Genomic DNA, 14342 nt, shown 5'->3' with positions numbered 1-14342 from the left:
AAGGTACAGACTCGTGGGTCTCAGAAACGAGGGTGGGACTCACCAGCCTGCATTTTTACAAGCTCTCCCGGTGGCTGCAAATCTCAGAATCACTGCTCTGATCTCAGTGATCCGCATGCTTCCCCACTGCTGTGCCTGTCTGTCGAGATTGAAGGCCGGTGTCTGCTCATCGGGAGCACTTCTCAGAGCCTCTTCCTCCTCCGTGTGGGGGGTTCCTCAGAATTTCCCGTGCTTGTCTCTGGCCCTGGCCCTGTGCCGTCATGTAAGTTACCGGCCTCCGTGGTTTTTTTTTCCCTTCCCGGTGACCATGAACTCGTTGAAGGCAGAGCTTATGTATTTTTCATCTTTTTAGATTTTTCAGCAGCTAGCGCAGTGCCTGGCATGCGTGTTGGTTGCTCCTTAGACTCTGTTGAATAAAAGAGAATAAGGTAGGGGGTGGGGGCAGGGAAAGCTGTGATGCGGCCACAGAAATCACCCAAGATTCGTGTTCACAAGCTCTGACTCAATCAAATTCTTTTCAGTTTTGTGACTTCCTTAAGTTACTTACTGTTTCTGAACTTTGGTTTCTTCATCTGTATAAAACATACAGCTAGACAGGAACTATGTTTAGCTGACATTTAACATACAGTTCATGCTGCGTGTCTGACACTGTTATAAATGCTCTCCATAAATTAACACCGGTAAAGTATAAAACAAGTCCATGAGATGGGTTTGCTATAGCCCCATTTTGCACGTAAGAAAACCGAAAGGCAGGATGACCAAATAATTTGCCTGTGGTGCCGACGGGGACCGAGCCAGGTAGCGTACGTGAAAAAGTACTTTATAAACCACAGGGCAACTTCAAAATGGTAGCTGTCTTTATATTTTCCCAGAAGATGTCGGCAGCTTGTAACAAAAGGCCCGTCCTGGAGACACCAGGTTTCTGGCCTGAGACCCGGCAGGCCGGGAGCTTGGCACTCTTCGCTTGCTTGCGCCTTCACAACAAGAAGAAAAGCTGAGCAGACAGGAGATCGGGCACTCGTTCGATCCCTTAGAGAATCGAGGCTGCAAAGTGAACGGTCGCCCCGGAAGCCGGATGGATGGGAAAACAGACCATGTCTGTGACTCCCAGCTGAGGGCAGCTCACCAGGGGCCGAAGGTAACAGAGCCGGGAACTCAGAGGAATGCTTAAACAGCAGCTGAGGGATTGCTGGAGGCCCAGTGTAGACCGGTTGAGAGGTTCACAACTCCTAGGGGCCCAGTCTTAGGCCCTGAACCTCTCACGGGCTTCACCGCTAGGAGCCCCACCAGGTTGTCACAAGAGAGAAATCCCCTCCTGTTTCTGGCAGGGAGAAGGGGGCAGCTTAACCATTTTGAAATCCCCCCCGGAGGGTGCCGTTGTCTGTCACAAAGGCTTACGCTTACCTTCCCTAGCGGAAGACAGTTAGGTACGCCCAGGCCCTCTAGCCTTCCCGTTTCACATAAGGGAAGAAAAAAACATGGCCAAGAAACATTTTGGCAGGTCCCAGCCCAGGGACTTGGACCCACTAAAAGAAACCCTAAATTTAATCATAGGATTACAGAATGATTCCCCTCTCTAACACCTTACCACCACATCAGGTATAGCGACAGAGTGGATTACAACTGAGCAAAGCTGGGAGGCACTCTGTTTAAGAAGCGGTCTCTAGGGAAATCCCCAGACAACTAGGGAGATAAAAACAAGGACATGGGAGGAAATTAAAAGTCTCTTGCACATACAGCTACAGCAGACATGGAGCACAGCCCAGCTTCTAGCCAGATGAACATCAAATAGCACATTAAAAGTCTGATTGCCTCAGTGCCTATTACCACATACATCATATCCAGTTTTGGCCAAAAAGAAAATCACAAGACGTGGTAAAAGGCAAGAAGAAACACAGTATGATGAAGAGGCAGAGCAAACATCAGAACCAGTGTCAATATAAACAGATTTTGGAATTATCAGATCATTGAAAATAACTGACTAGCATGTTGACAGCTGTAATGGAAAGAGTAGGCAGAGAGATAGAGGCTGTAAGAAAAAAACGAAAAGGAAATAACTAGAGATCAAAAACACTGTAACAGAAATGAACAATGCCTTCTACGAGCTCATTAGTGGACAGGACACAGCTAAGGAAAGAATCACGGAGCCTGAAGATATGTAGAAACTTGGCCAAACTGAAAAGCAGAGAGAAAAAAGGAATGGGGGGGAAACACCAGAACAGAATATTCCCGAACTATGGGACAGTTACGTCCGTAGAAGGGGACTGCCAGAGGAAGAAGACGACAAGGGAACAGAAGAAATCATGGAAGTAATAATGGCCGAGAATTTTCCAACATCAGTGATCGGCACGAAACCACAGATCAAGGAATCTCAGAGAACACCAAGGAGGATAAATACCAAAACAATCTACTTATGGGCATGTCACGTTTAAACTGCAAAAAGACCACAGACAAAGAGACAATCTTGAAAGAAGCCAGATAGAGTAGAAAAACACCTCACGTATTGAGAAATAAGGATCAACGTTGTATCAGCCTTGGGTCAGACATCATGCAAACAAGAAGAAAGTGGACTTTGGGGCGCCTCGGTGGCTCAGACGAATGAGCATCCGGCTGTGGTTTGGGTAATGATCTCACAGTTCATGAATTCAAGCCTCACATCGGGCTCGCTGCTGTCAGCACAGAACCCCCTTCAGATCCTCTGTCTCCCCCTCCTGCCCCTCCCCCGCTTGTGCGCGCATGTTCTCTCTCTCTCTCTCAAAAATAAACACTAAAAAAATAAACAATTGTGTGTTTTCTTAAAAGACAAATCGGTATTTATCATTTTTCCCCCTATAATGCTTACTATACTCTTATATATTCACGTTTTCATTTTAACAGAAGTCTGTCCCCTAGAAGAAATATGCTCTTTAATTTTACTCTGCTAAAGAACAATATTGTGATCCTGGAACTCAATCTTTCGAAGTTGGGTTTGGGTTTTTTGTTTTTTGTTTTACTGTAAGATTGCTACATCGAATACAGGTCTTTTTGCCTTTTGTGTCGCTGCTATTTTCAGCTGTTTTCAGCAGTGAGATGAGGCATCAGTAGGCTGTAGACGGTCTTCCGGGTCACTGCTGCCCAGGGGGACTGGCAAACACGATAATGACACTTTGGACCCTACCCCTCCCCCGCCCCCCCACTTGACCTCAGTCAGGCCCTCTGTCCTCAGCCTCTGGGAGGCGGGTTCTCTGTCCTCGGTCTAGAACGTCCGTCGCAGGGAAGGAAGGTTTGCCCTGCTAATCCAAGATGGCGAATACTCTCAGTGGCGATGTGTGTGTGGTTGATATTAAAGTGACTGAAACAGTGTTACTCTTTCTTCTCCTTGTACTGGCTTTTGGAAATGAGCTTTGAATATTATTTTTTCTAAAACAAAATTCCCTTCGAGCTTAGTCTGTGCAGCACCATTGGTGGCCCTAGGGAAGGCCCTGGAAACACATGGGACAGCCTTGGGTGCACGGCTTGTGCGTGAGCTGAGCCTCCTAAATAAACAAGCTGTTCCCACAACCTGCCGCCGGCCAGTGCTTCACGAGGCCACATAAAAAGAACAAATAACAAAGCAAAAGCGTCCAAAGCTGGGTGGCAACGTGTGTGCCTGTCATACTTCAGCCAAGAATCTTGTTTTTTAGCAGAAACATTTGCCATCGATGATCATGTCACCTTGGAAAGAGATGACTCTTTGGGAAGCGGCAAGAGAAAATTAATGTAATAAAATGTCATGGTCTTAATGTGTCACTTTAATGATGTTTCATTTCAGGGATCTTTTCGTTTTTATAATTCCTTCATTTATGTTTAGTAGAAAGGTACATTTTGTTCTGCTTTATGGTTTCCAGGGGTGATGGTAATTATAGTCTGTATTTTAATTGTCCCTAATTGGTATTAAGTAGTAGTCATTTAAGCATATGGAAAATTAAAATGAAAGTGTAATAATACTGAGAGCCTCACAGTTGTTACAAGTTCTTAACCAGGGAACTACAGTGACAAATTAAGAGCCACATGGCTAAGTGTTGTTATTAAAAACACATGAAAACAACAACTGTGAAAAAAACCCAGATGGTGCGATTACCCATCTCCCATCATTCTTTACAGACATCTTCAGAGGTGTCCCTCAGTCCCTGTTGTTCTTGTTCAACTTTGCGTGTTGTTCTTAAACACTTCATTTCAGTCTAGTTATCGTTTGTATGTTTGAATTTTTAACAGGCGATTGTGTATAAAAACACAGCTGGTCAAGCGGCTTCAAGGGTTCTTCTCTTCTGTGGAAATTCATTTTCTTATTTTCTCAACTTGTGCTAAAATCAGTCTCTTTTTTGAGATCATATGAAAACCCCATGGGCTGCTGAAACCGGTGTATGTCTTCGAGTTGTGCCAGCCTGTATCCTTCAAACTTGTGCCTATTTTCTCCTTTTCTTCCTTGAAAATAGTTTTCTCAAGTGCTGGCGCGTTCTGCCACATAAAGGCTGAGAGGTTCGGTGGGTACCATCCACACACCGTGGTGTTATTTCTGTAGCTTTGGAACTGTTGAGTGGTTAAAGACTCGTGAGGGAGAGACCGTGATCGTGTGCGAGAAAGCAGGGAGTCACCGGATGGGGCCTCCAACCGTGTGAGCGCCGAAACCCTCGCCGGTCTCTGTCGGCTACCGAGTCACGTGAAAACACTCCCATTCGCTGCAAGTTGCATTTCGAACTCAGACACTGAGAATGCACAGCCAGTTTTCCGTGTCCTGTGTTGTGTCTGGGGTCAAGGCACAGGCGGCATTGGGAATCCGTGCTGTGGTTTCAAGTTCAGCACCTGGGCTGTTTCGCTTGTAACTTCTCTGTCTGCTGAGTCCACACGTGTTCTTGAGAGGTGCGTGTGCTTGATTTTCAGATAGAAAACTATCTGCTCCGGAATCACGAGACCAGGAAATACCTTCAAGAGCAGGCCTACCGCCTGCAGCAGGGCATTGTCACCAGCACCACGCAGCAGGTAAGAGGACACCGGTTTCTCCTACTCGCCCGTGACAGACATTCAGCGGGGGGCACCGGATTTCTGTCGCTGGAGTCATCCCCAGTGGGACAGTGAGAGCTGGTTTCTGAAAATGATAAGAAACTGAAGTGGAGTGTAGGGGAAGATACAGAGGAAGGAAAATGTAGGCTGATTCCAATGCTAGAAATGCACTTTTAATCGCTGATGATTTTGTGCCTTTTGTCAGTAAGGTGTATTTTGGATTTCCTCTTGGGATTCTGTCTCTCCCTCTCTCTCTGCCCCTTCCCCACTCGCCTGCTCTGTCTGTCTGTCTGTCTCTCTCTCTCAAAATAAATACATTAAAAAAAACCACAAACAAACAGGTGCCAGAGAGACTCAAAAGGCTGTCTTACAAGGGAACTAGAACCATTTCTTAGTGTCCATCCCAATTACTAGAAGCAAATGAGGTGATGTCATCAAAGTTCAGAGGGGGATGTATTTTGGACCATGAACTCTACACCCAGCCGTTCTGTTGAACAGCTTTGAGGACAGAATTAAAATGTATTTGGACATGGACTCAGAAATTTTACCCCCAGTATTCCCTATGCAAAAAAAAAAAAAAAAAAAAAAAAAAGTTCGTTGAGGAAATTCTCCAGTATAACAATAAAAATAAGAGTGCACAAGATGAGGTATAAGGAAGAAACTGCAGCAGAAATGAAATCCCTGAAAGTCACAAAAGCTGAGGGAAAGCTTTGAAAAATTGCCACTTTGGACAATCCACTTGGAGCTGCAGGGTTAAAAGACAGGATTACATTTCTTTCTCTTTGTATTCCATGATTCCATAATTCTGTAAGTGCATTTTAGCAGGTTCAAAATTTTAACATCAACCCAGACAAGAAGGGAAAGCCTAAGTATTGTTACATTAAGAAATGTGAATGCTGGGGGCGCCTGGGTGGCTCGGTTGGTTGAGCGTCCGACGTCAGCTCTAGTCATGATCTTGTGGTTTCTGGGTTCGAGCCCAGCGTCGGGGCTTGCACTCTGTGTGTCTCTCTCTCAAAAATAAATAGACATTAAATTTTTTTTTTAAAAGAAATGTGAATGTTGTAAATCTTAATGTAAGAGTACTGATACTAACTAAAACTGGGAATTGGAGAGAGAGAAAGTTGGGTTGGAATGTAGGTAGGCTGAAATTTTAGTTTTTATTTCATGGAATCAGCCTCTTTTCTATCATTCTTTTTGTTGTTTTAATTGTTTTTGATGTTTGTTTTTGGGAGAGAGGGAGACAGAGCATGAGTTGGGGAGGGGCAGAGAGAGGGGGAGACACAGAATCCGAAGCAGGCTCCAGGCTCTGAGCTGTCAGCACAGAGCCCGACGTGGGGCTCAAACCCACAGACTGTGAGATCATGACCTGAACTGAAGTCGGACACTTACCCTACCGAGCCACCCAGCTGCCCCATCTGTCCTTCTTAAATCAAAAATACAAATAGAGTTAACTCTATTGGAGTTTAGATAGAATAATTAGGAAAATACCAATGTAAGTCTACTATTTAAATTAAAAATGGAAGCCACCAGAAGAGTTTAAGAAGCAGCAGGTTTCCACAAGTGTCTGGGCGGGTGAGAGGGGCTGACTGACAGGCAAAGTAGGTTGTTTGAGACCATTTTGTAATGGTTTGCACTATTTTCTTACCTTGTGCAAATGTCACTTAAAAACATTTTTTTAAGTTTATTTATTTTGAGAGAGACAGAGACAGTGCAAGTGGGGGGAGGGGTAGAGAGAGAGACAGAGGCACAGAATCCCAAGCAGGCTCCGTGACGTCAATGCAGAGCCCGGCACAGGGCTTGAACTCATGAAACTGTGAGATCACGACCTGAGCCGAAACCAAGAGTTGGATGGTTAACCAACAGAGTCACCCAGGCGCCCGTCTTTTTTTTTTTTTTTTTAATGTTTATTTATTTTTAGAGATAGCAGCTGCCATTTTAATTTTTTGCTGTTGCTTTCTCTTAAAAGAGAACGAAAGCAAAGTGTCCATAATAAAAGCATCGTGTATAATATTCCAAGTAGGTGGAATTGTAGGGAAGGTTGCTTAGGTCTGCTTAGAGGTCTATGAAAGCGTGTTCACCAGAATGTTCATGTGGTCTCAGGGAGTGTGATTAGGTGAGTTTTATTCTCTTACATCACAGTGTTCTTTGAAACCTTTACAGTAAACCTACGTTCTTGGTATAAGAAAAAGTAAAGCGATGCGTGTTGAAAAAAAAAGAAAAATAGTAATTATGAATATTGATGGAGTTTTGAGAAAGGAAACAATAATTTGCCTTTACCCATGCCTTAAAAATCTAATTTTTTTTTCCGGCAAGGGACTAATATTAGCTTAGTACTTTATGGTTTACCGTTCCTTCCTGGTTTTAGTGGTGAATATTAAAAGCGACGAGAGCACTAAAATCTTATGTTGAACCTTTGCCTTGGGTTCCTTTATGAGCTGTCTTAACGCAGGCTTTCCTTACTACAATATCCTTCCGACCTCCCCGTCATTCACAGGGGATTTTGCCCTTCCAAATAAATGACTGCAGCAGCCTGTAATGCTGATTCTGAAAAGTAAGTTTCGTCTTCTCAACCTAGAGGAAATTGTACACGGGAGGCGTCATGCAGATGTTTGATTCTGTGTGCGTGGCATCGGTCTGAATTATTTGAGTCGTTATGTTGTAGGTATATTGCCACCTTTTCTTTCTGGGGCTTTCTTAGGACATTATGATTAGCACATTTTGAGACATGATCATCGTTTCGGTCACTTGAGGAGAGACTTACCTCCTTCCTGTTGAAACGTCTTCTCCAAGTTTCCAGAGGTCTGAATACAGAAAGAATAGACCCTCTGTGACGAATGTCCCTGCCGGCCGCGTGGCCAGTCATCATTCCCGGGTGACACGGAAGGGATTAAAATGTTGTCATGAAACCATGGCATCTCATAACTGCTCCGGTCTTTCTTTGTTTAGGAAAGACCCCTACGACACCTCACCCCACCTCCGCTTGCAATCTCTTCTTTTCCTCCTCATAAACTCTCTCTTAATCAGGACTCAGCAGACCTTTTCTGTAAAAAAAAGAAATCAAATAGTTAATATTTTCGGCCTTGCAGCCTGGAAGGTCTCCCTGCATCTACTCAACTCTGCTGTGGGGGAGCAGGACGACCGTGAATGCGGTGGCTCTTCCAATAAAACTTTATTTATAAAAACAGGCCCAGAATTACCGGTAGATTGCCAAAACTCAGCTCTTCTCACTCTTAAAGTTTTCTGACCGTTGGAAAAAAGGGGGGAGGGCAGTTCTATCGCCTACAGCCATTTACTCAAAACAGTCTCTTCCGGCCTCTTATGTATGGTTTTTATACTTCCTTTCTGGACTCCTTTCCTGCTATGTCCCTTTGTAACCTTTCCACACGTGTCCCCATCTGTGTACTGAAATGACCCTCTCAGGGGTCTCGGTCACCGAGTCCCCGAGCTTTTTCTCCCCCTTCATCCGTTGACGAGAGGAGGCAGGATAGTGTAGACCACCCAGATTTAAGGACAGCGTCTGCTTTCCCTGTGGGTGTGAACTGATGTTAGGTACTTAACCCTGTTTAAGCCTTGCTTTCTTCATCTGTGAAATGGGGAGACCATTCTGAAGGTGGTGAGAGTATTCACTGAGATAAAGCTTGCGAAGTACTTGGCTCCCCAGCAGTGAACCGTTCACGTATTTTGCTGCCGTTATTCTTATTGTCACAATGATCGTCGTCACTGTTGGCTGCCTCACCTTTTTCCTAAGACTCGCCGCCCGGTTCATGGACAGTGTGCTGTTTTGCGTATCTTTCTGCCTCTCTTGGTTCTTATCTGTCTCCTTTCTGCAAGACTCTTTACCCTTTCATCTTCCAAATGCAGTCCTTTTTCTACGTTTTGTACTTAGTGCTCATTTCCTTTAGCTCTTTCATCCGCTCTTACCGTTTTAATGCTCTCATCTGTGGAGGACTCCTGGGTCTCTCCCTGTTTCTTTCCAGACAGTCGTATCTTTGCATCCACTTGAGTGGCATCTCTGAGATACAGGGTCACTGAGATGAAACTTGTCCCTTGGAACTCTTGATTTTATCATTTATCTTAGTGGCATCACCATTCACTGAGGATACCACCCTTGGGGTCATCTTGGCTGTCTCCTTTGATGAACCGACCCAGTGGTCGCTGTGCCCACGTGTCTGCCCAGCTGTTCTTTCCTTTCCAATTCCATTGGCAGCTCTTCGGTATTTTATCGGCTCACGCCTGCCTCTTCTTTTGCAAGAACTGTGAGAACTGGTGCGTCCACCCTCTGCGGTCTACAGCCCATGTCCTGTGCCTCAGGCAGGGAAGCTGAGTCCCGAAGAGTGTTACGGGTGAGGATTTTTACACATTCACAGTTGTGGGAGGAGGAGGAGACAGATGCCCCCTGCCTTGTACGCTGTGTTCGGTCTCCTTAGCCTGTGCCTGAGTCTCGCACTATCTTGCCTATCAACTTTCTAGTCTCATCTCCCCCAGTAAAGTGCCTCTGTTCCTAAGCAGGAAACAGGTATCTGGATGTGCCGTTGCTTGTTTTGTCTTTTGCTTAAAATTCCTTTCTGCTTTCTCAATCTGTGCACATCTTTCAGGACCCAGTTGAAAAGCCACCTTCAACCTCAACTAGATGTGATCCCTCCCTTGGCTCAAATCTTGCACAACTTCGTATCCTTCCTCCGTTCACTGAATACGTATTTACGGTCTGTCACGTGGCAGGCACTACTGTAGGAAGTGAAACTTCTGGGCGTGAACAGAATGTGGGTGCCCTTGTACGTAGCCCTTTATGTCTTGTGTTCCTGTTACTTGTGAATATTTTTCCACTTCCAGACTTTTTTTTTTTTAATTTTTAAAAAAAATTTTTTTTCAACGTTTTTATTTATTTTTGGGACAGAGAGAGACAGAGCATGAACGGGGGAGGGGCAGAGAGAGAGGGAGACACAGAATCGGAAACAGGCTCCAGGCTCCGAGCCATCAGCCCAGAGCCTGACGCGGGGCTCGAACTCACGGACTGCGAGATCGTGAGATCGTGACCTGGCTGAAGCCGGACGCTTAACCGACTGCGCCACCCAGGCGCCCCATTCACTTCCAGACTTTTAAGCTGCTTGCTGGCAAAAGACGCATCTCATTCAGGACTGAATCTCTTTCTGTTTTAGGTGTTCAGTGTATTTCTCTTAAATTGAATAAAGAAATTAACACGGAGGGGGATAGAATTTTCTGCAAATACAGTATTTGCTGGGACTGAGAACACTTGTAACAAGTGGAAAGCAGTCAAAGATAGCATTTATTACTAATAGTTCTAAGTCCTGAACTTGGGTTCTACAGCCCAATATATCTGAAAAAGCCTGAATAGTTACCAGAAATATGAGTTCATGGTATGATTCAGCTGCCAGACGAGCCAAGGTGACTTGTGCTACATTAAAGAAGAATACTTTCTATAGTAAGGAAGGAGGCCCCTCCTCCTGTGTCATAGTTTATTCTGCTGAGCGTGTGTATTTCATGGGTGTGTAAATGGAAGCGAAAATTCAGACAAGGGGCCGGGCATGGGCAGAGGGTTGGGGACAGTAAAACTGTCACCATAGTAGAATGGCAGGAGGAACCAGGAACGTGAAGCCTGAAGACAACCAGATTAGGGAAGAAAAGATAGCTGTGTTGAAACATATGCACGACAGTCCCGTAGAAGAGAGTGTGTGATGATCGTTCAGGGTGTTCTCCAGGGCAAGGCACGGGGCCCGTAGGAAGGACACGGGAAGGCGGATTGGGACTCAAAATAAAGGAGACCGTGTCCACGAATGACGGAATCCATTTCCTGAGAAGGAAGTGAGCTTCTCAAATGGCGGTGGTCCACAGCTTTCCCCGGCTGCTTGAGAAGAGAGGAGCACTGGGGTGGTTAAGATGAGAGCCTCGGTGCCGCCATCCATGAGGCCTTCGATGGGCCAACCCAAGGGATGATCGTTTCTCAGCTTCTAGTCTCTATTCTTTTTCACCTTTGTGTACCTTAGACACTTGAATTTGAACTGGTAGTCAAAATCCTTGATTCTAAATTTGCTCTCCGTGTAATCATTCTGTGTCATCTTCTGTAGGTTAACTTTTCTGGGCCTTGAGCTCTTTGGTTGTAAAGCATCTGGACGCGATCTTTGGGCTGTTTGTTCCAAACCTTAGCGCAGATGTGTTCAGAGGACTCTTTGAGACTTGTGAGGTTTTGTGTCTTATTTGAATGGAACTAAGTTTTCATGTTTCCTTTGGACGTAATTTTTAAAGTTCCGCCTAAAGACCGTGGTGTGTTGGGTTCACTGGAAGCTTGTCTCCTTGGCGACTGCCTGGTGGCATACCTTCCAGAAGTTTCTCTGGTCTCCTGATCAGTAAGGACGCCCACCTTTGTAGTGCCTCATCCACGTGCCTCTTGAATTAGTCTTGGGTGGCCTCAGACATATATCACTTCCGTTTTTAGTATGTGGTTTGTCTTGTGAAATCAAGTATTCCTTCTCGGGAAGGTATGAATTATAGATGACCTTCTTTGCCCCGGGAAGCACAGATCAATACAACAGTTGGAAGAGTTAGAATTTACATCAATTAAGAAGATTTTGAAAAATATGTAGTTAGTTCTCTGCAGGGCATCGTGAAAATGCAGAAAGTGAAGATATCACTGCCTGCAGCTTAGATTTTCGTTAGAAGCATTATTCATAGAACCACTTTTTCCTGTGGGGAGTTCCAGATACCTCCCTTCTGTAACCTCGGTATGTTGTATAGTAATGGGAGCGCTTCTTAATGTACATTAATGTTGACATTAGTGACCCTTTGTCAAGGGAGTAGCTGCTTTGAGTGGCGTTATTTTACTGGTTGTCTTCATAATACACCAGAAAGGAAGATGGGGTAGATGTCACGAAGCTGACTTTCTAGAAGAGGAAGGCGGGCGAGATGTAACCAGACCTTAAGTCTTCTGAGCAGCGCAGTGAAGTTTTTATTATGGCAGAACTTATGGGGGAAGGAGAGCCGACGTTGGCTTCCTATAGTTGTTGCAGGAGATCATTGAAAATAGAGCAAGCAGGAATTTAGATAAAAATAATGCTAGATTGTCACCTCTGCCAAATGAGTTACCAGATGGGATGAGACTCTGGATATGTTAGGTCTCTGGGAGAATTAATTCTTTTGTAAGGACACGAAATAGCCTGCAGTTCTGATCAAAATGCTGAAGGAACTTTGCAGACCACGCTGTTTATCTCTTTCTTTAGAATTCTTAGCTCTCTTCATGCTTCCTCTATAAATACAAATACGAACGGACATAACCTTACCCTTCTGTAGTATTTTTTGTCCGCACTAGTGATCTATCACCTCCCTTTGGGTTTCACGTTGAAGTCCATGGAGTAACTGAAAATAGCTCAGATGCAGTTAACCTGGGAGAGAGGCTTCAATGGAATAGAAACTAAACATTATTAACTTCATCGTCGCCTATGTTAATATAATAAACCCTCAACTTGGCTTTTTCGGGGGAGGGGTGACTTTTAATTTATATGGAAAAGTACCTGATAGAATTGAATTAGCTTTAAAAATGTTCATTTCCAGCGATGTTGTGATTCTGTGACATGGAGACCAGCCGGCCCTGGGCACCGTTCTGCAGTCATTTCAACCGTCTCCAAATTGCACACTCTGTGTCTCTGTTTCCTAAGTACCTAGCACTATGTCTGACACAGAGGGTACTCAATAAAAGTTAATGAAGGAGAGTTACTGCCTAGCTAAATGTCACCGGGTACCCATGACATTCTGAATCATCCAGAAGGATGCACTTTTGTTCTACATGTTGCGTTTCCTAAGGCAGGAAAAGGGACTCCAGTCCCTGAGATGTTGTACCGGCGTTAATGTTGCCAAAGGCTCCTTATGTGAACAGATAAATGAGTAAGTGGCTGGAGGCTGCCTCCTCGAATGTTCCGCTCATTCGTTCTGTGTTTCCTTCCGTCGTAACACCGGCTGTGCTGACTTGGGTGCCGGCTGCCATTTTGACCGCATGGAGCAGATGATTGACAGGATATGTGTGAAAGTACAGGACCATCTCAACTCGTTACGAAACTGTGCGGGAGACGCCGTCCAGGAAGATTTAAAATCAGCAGAAAGGCTCATGCGTGATGCCAAGAATTCTAAAACGGTGAGTAGCACGTCAGGCTACGTGAGAAACTTGTGTAATAAAAAGGTTTGTTTTAATTTCAATTTTAGAAACCAGTTCCACCTTTTGTTAATCTTTCTACCCGATTTCGAGGTTATTAACAAGGGGCAGAGTGAACGGAGTTCAGCTTTGCTTCCTCTCTGTGATTCACCCGAATCACCGGCCATCGACACACAGAATAAAAAGTTGAGTAGGATAAAACGTGCAATCAAGCCCTGAATAAATGGGAGGTAGGGTTGTCGTTTAAATGAGGAACAACTCTTTCTTCAGTCATTCTGCTTCCAAGCTGATCACGTGAAACTCCCCTCTGGCACCATAAAGAAAGCTTCTTTCAAAGTAGAATTTGGTTCCCCAAGTGTGACTTGACTAATGGGGTCAGAAAACCTGGGGCCCTGTCCTGGCTCTGCTCTTGGAGTCACACGATCACGGAGTGTTAGGAGTAGGAAGTCCTTGGGCATTCGTACCCCAGATGAGGACATCAAGGGGCACAGAGCTAACGTACTGTTATGGTCTCAAAGCTGGACCCCTGTTTCTAAATCTGTATTAAAGAGCCTTTGATCAAGAATACATGATCTCTAATAATATTTCTTCATCCTTTTTTACTAACTCTGCAATGACTTTGGTGCTTATTTAATTACAGAGAGGTGATTTGTACTTTTATTACAGTTGTTACCAAACTTATACCATGTTGGTGGTGCATCTTGGGCGGGGGCCAGTGGCTCGTTGTCCGGTCCAATTCAAGAGACCCTGGAATCAATGGCTGGAGAAGTCACGAGAGTCGTAGATGAACAACTAAAGGTTTGTGGTTTCTGTGATTTCGGAAAATGAAATCGTTGTGGCCTCGCTATGTATTTCACGCCATAGCTACTGACATTTTCTAGATCTGTGTGTCCGCGTGTGTGCGCGTGCACCTGCCCACACGTGCGTGTGGTAGAGACTGATTGCCGTGCTTTTCTAGCTTCGTTTCTAAGTTTTGGAATAACTTCTTACATCATGAGATCAAGTGAAACCTAGAGGATGCCATTTTATTTTTGGTGGTAAACCTCTAAATGTACTTTACCATCACCACTGATAAGGGAACGATGGATTTCTACGTACGAGGCAGAGAGAGAAGACTGCTTTAGGGAAAAAATTAACTTGTGTGACTACATTTGACTTAGAGAAC

At 44.7% G+C, this 14342-nt stretch overlaps 1 protein-coding gene across 4 annotated transcripts in view; it reads left to right on the top strand.

The window, feature by feature from the left end:
• The window catches only part of CARMIL1 (capping protein regulator and myosin 1 linker 1), a 313766-nt gene that overhangs the window by 214727 nt on the left and 84697 nt on the right, over window positions 1-14342 (top strand). For all 4 annotated transcript variants that reach the window (XM_040460656.1, XM_040460654.1, XM_040460655.1 and 1 more), the window contains 3 exons: window positions 4900-4998; window positions 13031-13159; window positions 13844-13975. In XM_040460656.1, the coding sequence (XP_040316590.1) occupies window positions 4900-4998; window positions 13031-13159; window positions 13844-13975 (360 nt within the window). The remainder of the gene's footprint in view (window positions 1-4899; window positions 4999-13030; window positions 13160-13843; window positions 13976-14342) is intronic.

Source organism: Herpailurus yagouaroundi, unplaced genomic scaffold (genome assembly GCF_014898765.1).
Source record: "Herpailurus yagouaroundi ecotype Mexico unplaced genomic scaffold, PumYag 250, whole genome shotgun sequence".
NCBI lineage: Eukaryota > Metazoa > Chordata > Mammalia > Carnivora > Felidae > Herpailurus > Herpailurus yagouaroundi.
The sequence above is the reverse complement of the archived record's forward strand: the minus strand, read 5'-3'. Positions and strand labels throughout refer to the sequence as shown.